Below are 14286 nucleotides of genomic sequence, written 5' to 3' on the forward strand. Positions count from 1 at the left end.
ATCATATCTTCTGTTTTTGGTGTTTTACAGCCCTTCTATCTGTTTTTAAATGACATTTTAATATTTCTTAATACATTCCTTTTTACTTGACTTTGTACTTTCTACTTTTTACTTTAATGATGACTGATAAGTATGTTAATACTTAAGTCCTTTCTTTCTGTTTATGTTTCACATGTACTATTAACGGATGCACTTTTTTATATGTATCATATCTTGTCCTGACCCCGCCCATCTGTCAAATGTTTAAAGTCAATGTGGCCTACCTCTGGGCTAAATGTTGATTATTATAATGAGACCCACCCAAGGGGAATCTTAGCGGTTTTGACTCCTCCCACCATGGGGTGCACACACACACACAAGCCCATTTTGTGTACGGCCATAAAGTTAAGCAGAACCTCGACTTGGCCACAATGCTTCTGTTCACACTGTGTTAGGTTTACAATGTTGTTATGCCGAGTGAGATCATCATTTTAGTGGGGGCGTGTTGGGTGATGAGCCAATGGCCTAAAAGTTGGTCAACGTGCCTTATTTGGACTTTTGAGAAAGTCCCAATGGCGAGAATAGTATTTCTTTGTTGCGGATTCACAATGTGAAGGTGAATGGCGACTGGGTGTATTTTCACTGGCGGAGTGATGGAGTCGAGTTAATGAAACATTACGTTTTCTTTCCAAGTGAGTAGCATTCATAGAAGGATTTTCCAATGGTTTAAAAATGGTTGACGTTCCCTGCCGTGTCAGGAAAAATAAAAATATATCAATGGTTTAAGTGTTCGATGGAATAGGAATGTTTACAGAACTTATATATATACCTGTGTGGAAACATACAGTAATGCATAGAGGTACTACAATACTATGTTATACATAGAGATATAATGGTGGATTGTGGTTAGTGACGAAGAAGAACGTTTGGTTTCCAATACATTGCGTAAATTTATATATAGTTGGTGACCGGACGTTTGGTCGCCGGTCTTTTGGTCGCCGGTAAAATATACTTAGATATTAAACAGTACTTAGATGTTAAACAGTGCTTAGATATTAAACAGTACTTATATATTAAACAATACTTAGATATTAAACTCTCATGAATATAATTTTCAGAGCTGATTTCAACAGTAAACTCTCTGTCACCATTTGACCGGCGACCAAAAAATACGGGGACCAAAAGGGACCAAAAGACCTGCAATCAAAAGACTGGCAACCAAAAGACCGGCGACCAAAAAACCTTCGACCAAAAGACCGGCGACCAAAAGACTTGCGACCTAACGTCCGGCCACCATATAGTTACCTATGTATTTTCTTGGTCCCCTTTTCTCATAAATCCCATCTTACCTTATGACCGCCCCCAAGAAAAAGTAGTTTAAAGCCAATAGAACTAGAAAAGACTGAATACTAGATGCCTCTTTTCATTGAGCTGCTTATTGGAAGAAGTATGAAGTAATATAATGATATAACATACTTTTGTTACAAGAAACAATCCTTCCAAGTCATATCCCCCCCGCCCATGTAGGGGTCTCCTAACAACCAAGTTTACACAGTTTTAGAATAAAAAATTCTCCCAATACTGTAGTAGTTGTTCCAAACAGGGATTTGAACCCAAATCTCCTGTGTTTTTGTTTTCCTTCTACCCACTACCACCTCCAACAACTTTTAAACAGATTCCACCCTCTAATATTCAATAAATCAAGTGTATAAGAAAGCAAAATCCCCTCCTGTATTGTAACTCTTGAAACAAAGTTGGACTTTTTTTGTTCTTTTACTTCTCTTGAGAGTTCCTTCCAAGAAAGCACAAAGCCAAACAAGAGGGATTCTTTCACAAACCTCTTTACACATTTTTCCCTCTCAATTTTCACACATTCATCCTCCCAAAATCTCTCCATTGAAATTGAACAGGACATAATTTTTCAGCTTTCGGCCTCCGTGTCACTTTGTTTTTTTGCTAAAAACACAGAAAGCTTTGGAATTTTAAGTGTGGGTTGTTCCCCCCCTGCTGTGTCGCCGTAAGCCGGGTTTCCTTTCAGATGGGACCTCCCCGAGTCTTAGCGGTGGTGTCTGGCAACCCACACGGAGGTGGTTGAGGGATGTGAAAAGGTGATGCTGAGTTGGCTTTGAGGGAGCTGTGAGAAATGGCTCCGCCATAAACTGTAAAAAAGTGTGTCCCCGGTGACTTGTGAAAAGTCGGCGGCGGTGAGAAGGGGGCTCCATATTAAGTAGCGCTGTCAAGGAACGTAGAGTTGTGGCTCTGCTGTGTGCTTTGGAGTGGCTGGAACTTTCCGATGAATGTGTTGGACCAAAACAAGGCTTGCTGATACGCTCACAAAAAAATCTGCAAAAATCTAATACTGTGGTCTTCAAAGAGTTGACCAAAAAGAATACTTTAAACGCTGCCACTGATATGCTAGACTTCGAATTTTGGGTGTGTACTGCCGTCAATGGTCCTTGAATACATTGCCGGTTTTTCTAGATCACTGGTGTCCAAGTGGTGGTCCGTGGGCCAAATCTGGTCCACTGCTTCATTTTGTATGGTCCGAGAAAGTGAATGATGAGTGCTAACTTTCTGTTTTATGATGAAATTCAGAATATTGTAGATTATTTCCTGTGTTTTCCTCTTTTTAAATCAATAACTGTAAAAATGTGTACTAATTTGAATGTCCAAAAATGATCTATTGATTAGCATGATTGAGAAAGCTGTTAATTTATTAATTGATTAATTTTGGAAGCCTGGTTGGAAGACGTAACGGCCGTCTGGATGTCATTGAAACTACCATGTGACCCGCCACAAAAAAATGAGTTTGATACCCCTGTGCTAGATGAAATTAATTAGACATCTGTCGCCAAATGTAACAGTGAATAAGTAAAAATACATTTGTATAATTGGACAAAATAATTGCAGTTATATTCATGTTATGTTAGCCTGTCAGCCTCACAGCTCTGGGATCCCTGGTTCAAATCCAGATCAGTCCACCTATGTAGAGTGTGCATGTTCTCCCCGAGCCTGTGTGGGTTTTTTCCGGGTACTCCAGTTCCCTCCCACATCCGAAAGCTAATTGGACACTCTAAATTGCCCCTACCTACAATTGGTTGTCCTTTATCTCCCTATGCCCTACAATCAGCTGTCCACCGATTCAGGGTGTTGTCCCCAAAGTCATCTAGGATAGGCTCCAGCACCCCCCACGACCTTAGTGCCTATAAACCAGTCCATAAAATGAATGAATAAATATTTATTTTAATAACCCACAGTTATCCGCATTGGCACAGCACTTAAAATACAAAGTAATAAGTCCTCAACTAATAAAATACCCCTGAGACCTAAAAAAATATATTTTTCAGGGTTTTTCTGGGCCCCAGCCTAACAGGGGGTCCAATTTTAGGAGGTGAAAACTCACTCGTCAATTCAAGGGGCCCACTGACAGCCCACCCCTGCCCAAGACCCCAGTTCACATTTGTCCGCCATTGTTTTAAGCCATAGGTTGTTCCAATTTGGACCAATCAGGAAAGAGCGCGTCCAACTACACGTGGCGGCATGTAAACCACACGCCTCAACCACTCCCAAGCCCCCGTTGTCTTTTTATATAATAGTCAGGGAGCGCTTTTTCTTCACCGCCAAAGTGTGGATGCGGTGAAAGTGACCAAATGGAAAGGGAATGTTACAAAAACGCATCCGCGTAAGTGCGACCAAATGAAATTTGGTGGACTCCGACGTGTAAACGACTAGCACATGCCAACAATTTACTCACAGTCTTGACATTGGAAATGGTTTGCCTACTCAGCAAAAAAAATGACAATTTATTTAACATCCATTGCATAGAGCAAGGGTTCGGGAACCTTTTTGATGAAAAGAGCCACAAACTATTTATATTTTCCAATGTTATTCTTTGTGAGCCATACTACGAATTTAAAAGTCAAAATAGATACATGTAAACAAGTGTCTTTTCAATTTTTTTTGTAATTTCACCACTTTTAAAGTGGAAAAAAAACTACTTTTCACTACTTTTTTTCCATATATAAGGCGCACCGGATTATAAGGCGCACTGTCTATTTTGGGGAAAAAAAACTACTTTTCACTACTTTTTTTCCATATATAAGGCGCACTGGATTATAAGGCGCACCGTCTATTTTGGAGAAAATTTAAGACTTTTAAGTGCGCCTTATAGTCGTGAATATACGGTATATAAATATTTTAGCAACACGGCTACTTATTTCAATATTTATTCATGTATTTATTTATTAACTTACTATTACTGTGTATTTATGTCTAAAATGTATTTTTCTGTCTGTATTCTCACCCTCTTGCTACTGCGACAAAGAAATTTCCCGAATACGGGATGAATAAAGTTATCCAATCCAATCTAAAACACAAAAAAACATAAGAGTGGACAGAGCTACTGACCCTGGTTGCCGGGTAAACGGCGCCATCATGGGGAAAGGGGTAAAAAAAATAATAAAAAAATAAAAAAATAAAAAATAAAAAGTTTGGATTTTATTTACTACACGCCATACGATTGCTGCTGCGCAGAGAAGACGAGAGTAGTGCGCAATTGCCTGTTACCTAGAGGGAACATTGCCTGTGTTCAATCAAAGCAAAACTAAAGAGCGATTCTGCAAATCATCACATTACAAATGACCTGAAATATTTACAGACATTGAGGCACTACACCGTGTTGGGGTCACCAAACCATCTAGGGCCAAAATACGCGTTTGCAAATCAAGTTAACGGTTGACTTCTCCATTCCTTAGCGACTCTACAAGTCTATCTACAGTCTTCTTGATAATACTCCATCCTTGGTGTAATTACCCAGAAGCCCTTATGCCCTAGCAGCTCAGCCGCAAAGGAAACAAAGGAGTAACATAACCACTATTTATAGGCTGAAGCGTGAGGGGGCGGCTTGTTTGGATCCCGGGCGTTGTTACCATGGTAAATTTGTGCTAGGGGAAATGAGATGTGCCTGCTGGTGAAGAACATTTTTTTATTCAGATTTCAAAAGGACAGCCAAAAAGATAAAAATAAGGTCGTGTTTTAGGCGAAAAACTGAGAATTTTGGGGCTAGAATGCTTTTTTAGAGCAGGAAATGCTTGTGAAAAGTTTTGAGTGGTATAATGGTGGTTTTTAAAGTAAATTTGAATTAGCCGTTGTTAGCATAAAACATTGTTAATCCACTAATTTAAGCCTTTAAAAATAAAGTGATACTTATAAAAGGGACTATTTTTTGGTCATTTAAAAAAATAATTTAAATATTAGCAATTGTTTTAATTTTATTTCTTGACATGAATGATCATATTTGTATTTTATATTATCCTATAGTGTAAACATTTTTATAACTTAATACAAAGTTATTAAAACCTGCTGTTTTATATCAAATGACACTATAATACAATAAAAACCGTATTTTTTCGCATATAAGTCGCATCCACGTATAAGCTGCACCCTTAAAATTGCCTTAAAATCGTTGAGTTTTATAATTTCTCTCATATAAGCCGCCCCCTGATTCACAATTTTCATATTCATGGATTTATTAAGGAGTACAAATATGTTACTATCAGGTTTATGCATGTCAAGTCTAATTTATGCGCATATAAGCCCTACCCATAATTCAGTCGTAATTTTTTTGGTCACAAATACAGCATATATGCATTTTATAATGTAAAGAGAATACTTTTTTTTACATTTGAGTAACGTATTTTCACAAAAATCCTGAAATGATCCAACCAAAAACTTTCAATCTGCCCGAAAAGTAAGAATTCAGTCATGAGGTCCTCTCAGTTCAGTTTAGTTTTCCGGGCATGCATCAAGAAACCAATAGAGGGCGAAGAGAAAAAGTATTGCCAGAGAAGAGGAAAAGCAAACAATCAAGGTCATTCATTAGGTCGTCTATAAAAACAGCCGAAAGGAGTTTCCATTTCCTCTGAATGCATGAAATTAACATCATCTGCAATGGTGCAAAACCGGTGTTGTACTTGACCCTCAATTAGGGTGTGTTAAGTGGCTTGGACAGAGAAAATTAGCCTGCAGTTAAACTTCTTGTGGAGATTGCTTAAACTACTCGTTGATGCCTTGAAGCAGGGGTGTCAAACTTTGGTCTGCGGGCCGAATACAGCTTAATTTGAGATCAAGTGGGCCGGACCAGTAAACTCATTGCAAAATGACATAGAACTAACAATAAGCCCACTTTTTTCCACTAATTATTAGTCACTAATACTAATAATTAGTGCAAAGAATGAGTAAATTATCAAAATGTTTAACAGAATTTTCCTTTTACATTATGAACAATATATTATGAACAAGAGAATAACATAAGAACTTAATAAATGTCAATTCATGTTGTCTGCACGTACTAAAACACTGCGCCCCCTAGCAGATGATACAAGAAATACACATTTTAAAGAAAATTCATATTTTTTTATACAATGCAGCTTTCTTCTCCGGGCCGTACCAAACCACCAGACGGCCCGCGGGCTGTATGTTTGACACCCCTGCCTTAAAGCATCTGAAATGGACTGCAACATATTGCTAGAATGATCCCATCAACCTCGTAGCCTGAAGTTTGTGGATTTTGACAACAGGTTGATTGGGAAAGAGCTTGAAAATGTAAAAAAATATATAGCTTTTGAGTTTCCTTTCATCATACGGACTGCAAGGATACGGACTACGGTACGAAAATCACTGACAGGAGTTAAACAAGGCCGGTCATTTGGAAAAATATGCTTAGGAGGACACTAATGAATTCCAGGTTGAGGGGGAAAAAGTAGCGCTATTGTTCAGATTGGTGGCTAAATATGCTCTTCTTCCTCAAGGCGAGATGAATTTCAAATAGAAAATCCCCAGGCGCAATTGTCTTGGCATGGTTCTCGGGCTTGAGCGTTTCATCCGTTCGCTCGGCGAAACAATCCGACAAAAGCTCTTTAAGAAGCAGCGAGCTCATTGAGGTTCTCTCTCTCCGTTAATGCAATTGCCGTCAAGAAAAGATTTTTTTTCCCGTCGACTTTGCCGTCTTTGCCTGGAGGCTCTTGCGCAATTAGTAGAAGTCATTCATGGAGTATATTCTACTTGGCGTCAATTACCGGATCGGCGATGTGATTGGATCGGGTGTGTGAGAGACTTCTGGCTGACTGCATGTAGAAAAATTGCAAAATGGCTGTTCTGGAAATAACCTCTTTGGTATATACTGTTTGTGCTTTGGCATTCTTTTTGGGAAGTTATGCTTGGTTATTGGTTGAAAGTTTACTCAGGTTTTGAGCTTAGGCTAAAGCAGTAAAAGCGCCATTATTTAGAATAGGGAGGGGCAAAGTTTTGGGCCCGGGGGCTACATTGACTTTAAACATTTGACAGATGGGCGGGGTCAGCATAAGATATGATACATATAAAAAAGTGCATCCGTTAACAGTACATATGAAACATAAACAGAAAAAAAAGGATTAAAGTATTAACATACTCATCACTGATCATTGTAGTAAAAAGTATAAAGTACTAAGTCAAGTAAAAAGGAATGTATTAAGAAATATTAAATATTAAAATGTCATTTAAAAAAAGATAAAACACGAAAAACTAAGAGTGGACAGAGCTACTGACACTGGCTTCCGCGTGATGGCGCCATCTTGGGGAATAGAAAAAAAACATTTGGACAACATTGGCGGACCGGATTAAAAGGCCAGAGGGGCCGTATGTGGCCCGCAGGCCGTAGTTTGCCCATGCCTGAGCTATATGTTGTGATAAAATAGCGCCCCCACTGGCCTTGCTTCTAAAAACAGAAGGCCGCTAAAGCCTGGACGTTCGGTAGAATATTTGTGAGGTTTTTTTTTTTATTTTAAATTATGTGAGAGAAGCAAGGCAGTATAACATTTCAATAAAACGCATGTCACGAACCCATCCATTGATGGTTTATTTGTAAAAGAGCATAATCGTTCTTGCATGGCTAATTGGACTTAAATATATACAAATCAAACTTGATCCAGTGAAAAATAACTTATTCAGGGCCGATACCCAAGGTTGTCTGCACTCAGTACCCAAAACATTATCTACCTGCCTAACTTGGTTTATTTAAACAAAGTATTGAAGTGATGTCCACAAATGAAGACAAAATAACTCTCAAAAATGTATATGAACTTTACTACTACGCCGTCCGTCTATGCGAGAAAATACGTTATGTATTTTGCGATGGTGGTTTTGTTAGCTACCATCAATTACATTCAAGATCTAGCAACTATTTGGGCCTTCTTGTAATGATCTTCTCCCACATCACAGGCTTTTTATAGAAAGCGGATATTTACTGTATCAGTTTCCCCCTTTTCTGTATTATGACCTCAACAACTGTGACTTATTCAGCGAGTTAAAGAATGCACCCGTTGTTATGTTGCCAACAAATGTGTTGATATTTAGGGGAAATTCTCATGGGAAAGTCCTGAATGTGGAAAACCGGTCTCTCTCCCATTGCGTCACTATTTCAAAGTCATCTTCAATGTGTCCTTAAAAAAGCTTCCGTATCGGGAACTGAGTCATTTATCTTTTAAATGTGGGAAATTTTCTTTGGCATTGATCCAGCACAGTAATGGTTAAGTAGTTGACTTCTTCTCGGTGTTCCCGCTTAAGAGGAGGGTCCTTAAGAACACTGTTGGAAGTAAAATGTGTATTCTATTGGGAATGTCTTGAGTAAAGTCTAATGACGTACTTATGTCCTTAGAAGTTCTTATAATCAATGCTTTACTAGTAAAATACTTATGATCTTTACAGCGTATTCCGTTAAATCATTGACAGTGCAAGACGTCCAATCATTTTGGCCTGTCAAAATAACCCAGTTCAAATAAACGCAACAAGAAATTCATTTTTTGAGGTGCGAGGTTTAAATTTATTACTCAAAATGTCATTTTTTGTTCAATAGTTCAGCATTCTTGGCTTATCTTGAACTCTGACGTACAAAAAAAACTAACATTGAAACGATAACAATAATTCAGACCTGGCATTGCTAAATATGCCTCATTTAGACACACTTTACACTAAAATTGTAATACCGTAGTTTTTTAATATCCAAAATAGTATACTACCCTATTACGGCTTGAGTACAGTCATAAGTAGAATTTGCATTCAGTTGGAAATTAGTCTGAGGACAGCCTGATGTCTTACCGTTAAAATATTTAAGGCCTTGGGAGATACACTGGAGTAAGATGCTATAAAATAAATAGTATCCATATCATAATGTCTTACTATGAATAAAATAAATCATAAAACGCAGAATTTGCAGGTGTATTTTCATGACATATGCCGTAGGGTTCTTTAGTTTGAGTATAAAAGTCTTCTTTGACATGGGCAAACTTTTGTAGTTGATGTAAAGCCTGGCTTTTCATTTTTTCCCCATTTCATCTTCCTAGAATCCTACTTTGGGGACAGTTATTGCAGTATCCAAAGCTTCCAAGATGTCTCCAGCTTCCAAGTGACACTCACGATGAAGACAAGCCGTAGAAGTGGCTTGTTACTTTTGGCTGCTGGAATGGAAGATTACTTGTTCATTGAGCTTCTCAATGGAAAAATACAGGTCATTTTTGACATCTTGGAGTTGTCTTTCATTATAAATTTCAAGTAGTTGTCTTAATTCTAACATAAATGTTCTCATTCCATAGGTTCGAATGGACATGGGGGGAGGTGAGATGATACTATCGTCATCACAAGGTCTTCAGCTCAACAACTTATTGGAACACAAAGTTTCCGTCACATTGGAGGATGCTAAGCTCACTTTGACGATCGATGAGCTCTTCTCCACATTCGTTCCCGTCGACGACAACGGGGAGGAACTGAATATCGATCAGGGTATTTGGATTGGAGGAACCGGAGACCTGGATACCAGCTACCTTAGCAATGCCATTCCACCTTTCCGTGGTTGTATGAGTAACGTTAAATTCGAATCCCATCAATTCGATATTCTTGGCACTCTCTTCAAACAATGCCATGACACTAAGGAATCTTGCAGTAGCGAGTTTGAGGCCGGTGACGGAGAGGCGACAAGTTTCAGTACTCCGGATTCTTTCATTTCCTTTCCTACTTGGAGTGGAGCTAGCGGAGGGCCTCGAGTTTTGGAGTTTCTCATGAAAACCACCATTGAAGATGCCTTACTTGCATTTCATCCTGGTAGAGATAAAGACTTTGTAGCTATTGGGGTTGTGAAAGGCTATCTGAAAGGGGTGCTAGACTACGGCAAGGGTATGGAGGTTCTGGAGAACAACGAAGTCCAGTTGGATGATGATCAATGGCACAGAGTGAAAATCCAAGTCAGTCAGGAATCCTTTGACATTAACATAGACAGCCAGATAGTTTCTCTTCCTCTTGACTCAACTCAACAGTTAGACTTGGTAGGGAATTTGTATTTAGGAGGCGTTCAGGCTAAAATGAAGGATGTCTTTCGTGAGAGTGACTTATTAAACCGGATGGAAGAAGAAATGACGGCAGAGTCTTTCATTGGATGTTTCGGAGAGATAAAGGTCAATCAGAAGGATAGAAGCCTCCAAGACGCCTTGGTAACCAAAGATGTTCACGTCAAATGCGAAGGAGAGGACTACGACTATTCCAGTTATTATGACACCGATACGCCGACGACTACGTCACCCCCGCCTCGTACACGGTATGTCGATATTGAAACTACAGAGTCGCATTGCTACCCAACGGACGACACCCCCGAGATATTCCGAAACGTGACAAAGCTCCTTGATGTGAAACCACTCCAAGTAGCAAAAGGTGGCGAGGTTTTTCTGGACATGGATCACCTGAACCCAACCTTTGATTTAAATGCTGCCAGATTGCGTCAATCCCAGATTATCTTTTCCCTCAAGAGTGACCCATGGTATGGTCTACTTGACATTGATCTCAACACAAAACGCACCCAAAAATTCACACTCCTAGATGTCATCAATCAGAAAATCAAGTACATGCACGATGGACATGAAGTCCATGCAGATCGAATTCACCTGGAGGTAGTAGCCAACAGTAACGAATACCTTCCTGAATGTCTTAAAACAGCTCAAAGTTACGTGTTACCTGTTGAAATCATAAAAGCTGGCGACATCCCACGTCTAAGCGGAGGAGAAATCACCATCACCGAAAACGGCAGGACTCGCTTGAGTCCAGAACTCATCGGAATAACAGAATCCGACACCCCATGTGACCATTTAGTGGTAAGAGTGACATCTGAGCTTTCTCCGGACACTGGTTACCTTGAGAAAGACCAAGAACCAGAAAATATGATAACAGAGTTCACTTGCAGAGACTTAAAGGAAGGGAATATATATTATGTCCACAAAGGAGGACAAAGTGATACAATTACCATGGTAGTTTCAGACGGTGAATCTGTCAGCCCGGCAACAACCTTCAAGCTGTCTTTGACACAACCACATATGACTGTTGTGACCAATACTGGTCTTCTTCTGGCTCAAGGCAGCAATGCTTCCATTGGCGTCCACAATTTGGCGGTTCTTACGCACCCTCGCAATGGAGACGTTGTTTATAAAATGACACAACCGCTTATATATGGAGAATTGAGAATGATGGCAAGTGATGGAATGTGGGAACCAGCCACAGAGTTCCATCAATCTGATCTGGATCAAAACGTTCTAAAGTACTTCAGCACCGATTCCAGTGATCAAGAAGACCTTGTTTCAGAGTTGATCCAGTTTGACACCAATATGGGAACGTCCTCCCTGGGGAATATCACATTTTTAGTTAAAATCATGCCGTCTCCAGTGAAACTGTCCACTTTGGTGCCAGTGGAGATGCAAGCTGGTGAAGAAGTAATCATTGGACAAACTGAGCTTCAAGCTGAAGTCCGAGGCAGGAATCCAGATCCAGAAAGCATCAAATACATCCTCATCAAGTCTCCAACACTTGGTAGTCTCATGTTATCGGACACAGAGTTGAATGAAGGTGATACTTTCACCCAGAGAGATATTATGGACAATTATGTCAACTATAGAGTTTTCCTAAGAAGATCTGTTGACAGTACTGATCAATTCCAGTTCAGAGTATTCGCGGAAGATCAATACTCGCCTTTATACACATTCCCAATCAGCATCTTGGCTGATTCCGATGCCCCCGCTTTGACAAATGAGGTACTAACGGTCCAACATGGTAGTGAACAAGTTTTAAACAAAAACTACCTTTGGGTGGAATCAACTGGCTCTTCAGATTATATGTACCAGATTAATCAAGAACCAAAACATGGGCGACTCATGAGAGATTCCCCTGAAGGACAACCACGATTCGATGGAGCAATTCGAGTGTTTAGTAACGAAGACTTGGAACTTGACAGATTGATTTACCAGCATGACGGTTCAAGTTCCGATACTGATGAATTCCACTTTACGGTTTTCGATCAGGGCGCCGACATGTTCGGCGTTCAGGAAGCGATAAGTGACGTTTTCAGGATCTCGATCCAAAGTGAGAATGGACACGCCCCAATGCAGGTGGTGGATCAAGTTTTCAACGTGGTTCGCCATGGACAACGCCTCATAACAACAGACGATATACAGTTCCAAGACGATGACACAGGTTTTAATGACTCCCAGATTATTTACGCCCGGGAGGGTATACTATCTGGCAACATAGTTTCCGCACAGAACCCCTCGCAATCCCTTTACCGTTTCACCCAAGCTGATTTACGAGATAAGAAAGTTCTCTTCATTCACCAAGGAGCTGATCAGGAACGTTTCCCTCTGCAAGTGTCCGACGGTTTTCATACAACAACCTCACTTCTCCAGATCCAAGCCAGTGAAGCCTATCTGCGTATTGTAAATAACACAATGGTTGTTATTGACCACGGAAGCACCAAGACCTTGAACACAACACTCCTGAGTGCTGAATCCAATATGGATATCAGGGATGCAAGTGAAATTCAGTTTTACGTGACAACACCTCCTACTGAAGGCAGGTTAATCGTAAGCGGGATTGAGGCAAAAGTTTTTAGTCAAGAGGACCTGAAGAAGGGAGTGGTTTCCTACGAACATAATTACGAGAGCCTCAATTCGAAGGATGCCTTTAGTTTTAGAGTCCAAGCAAAGGAACTTTCCGAGGAGGGTACTTTTAGGATTAAAATCTTCAAACAAGGTTACTTCTCAGAGCCTGAAGTGGTTACCAATGAAGCCATCGTTTCCTATGAGAGTGAACACACTGTGATAAACTCCAAATTTGTGAAGGTGAGTTACAGGAAAAACCCAGTAAAATTTTTTTACTTCTGATAAAAATGGATTCATTAAATCAGGGGTGTCAAACTCCCTTTGGTCTGCGGGCCGAATACAGATTAATTTGAGCTCAAGCGGGCCGGACCAGTAAACTCATTGCAAAATGACATTGAACTAACAATAATACAATACTTTTTTCCTTTGAAAAAGTCGCTAATACTAATAATTAGTGCAAAGAAAGAGTAAATTATCAAAATGTATATTAACAGAATTTTCCATTTACATTATAAACAATAAATTATGAACAAGAGAATAACATAAGAACATAATTAAAGTATGTGCAATTTTAACAACACTTTTACACAGTTAAACATATATTTAAGTGTGTTGTACATAAAACTGATTATCGTACTAAAACACCACGCCCCTAGCGGATAATATAAGAACTACAAATTTTAAAGAAAATTCATATTTTTTTATACAATGCAGCTTTCTTCCCCGGGCCGTACCAAACCACCAGATGGGTTAGATCCGGCCCGCGGGCCGTATGTTTGACACCCCTGGATTAAATGATTTCAATTTGTTTACTTTGCGCGTGATTAGTTCAGGCAACCGTGTGACAGAATTATCTACATTTTAGGGGATATATAAGACCATTTAAAGTCATTTGAGCAGCCTTTATCAAAAGGAATGCTTCTCTTTCTAATCTACATTGCAACCACATGAAAGCGGTACTAAATGTGACGGCACAGTCGCCGCTTTTAATCTAGTTTATGTACTGAATTGCACTCTATTAAGTGCGGAAAACAGAACATTGCGTATCCCATGGGTTATTTCCCTCCAAGCCCACCGTGATTTGTAAAAGAGGGGCCTGCTAATGGGATTCAAATCATCCGTCAAGTCTAAACACATTCCCGTTTACGTAACTTGACTTGAGACCCAATAAACAGCCCTTTTGATAGAAATATACTACAAAACAAAGTATACAGAAGAGATTTCCTATCCAATGTGAAGATAGGATCAATTCAAAACCCCCCGTTTGGTTTTTCCAGAAGTAAAAATACAGCTTGGAATAGAAGAAGTACTTCTAATATGTTTCCTACAACACTTAAATGCAAAGTAGTGTGATATGAAATAT

General features: G+C 39.5%; 1 protein-coding gene across 1 annotated transcript in view; it reads left to right on the forward strand.

The window, feature by feature from the left end:
- cspg4 (chondroitin sulfate proteoglycan 4) overlaps positions 1 to 14286 on the forward strand; it is a 62917-nt gene that overhangs the window by 32623 nt on the left and 16008 nt on the right. Inside the window, exons 2-3 of the mRNA XM_077711203.1 lie at positions 9357 to 9520; positions 9606 to 13163. Of these exons, the coding sequence (XP_077567329.1) occupies positions 9357 to 9520; positions 9606 to 13163 (3722 nt within the window). The remainder of the gene's footprint in view (positions 1 to 9356; positions 9521 to 9605; positions 13164 to 14286) is intronic.

This window comes from Stigmatopora nigra, unplaced genomic scaffold, assembly GCF_051989575.1.
Source record: "Stigmatopora nigra isolate UIUO_SnigA unplaced genomic scaffold, RoL_Snig_1.1 HiC_scaffold_25, whole genome shotgun sequence".
NCBI classification, from domain to species: Eukaryota; Metazoa; Chordata; class Actinopteri; order Syngnathiformes; family Syngnathidae; genus Stigmatopora; species Stigmatopora nigra.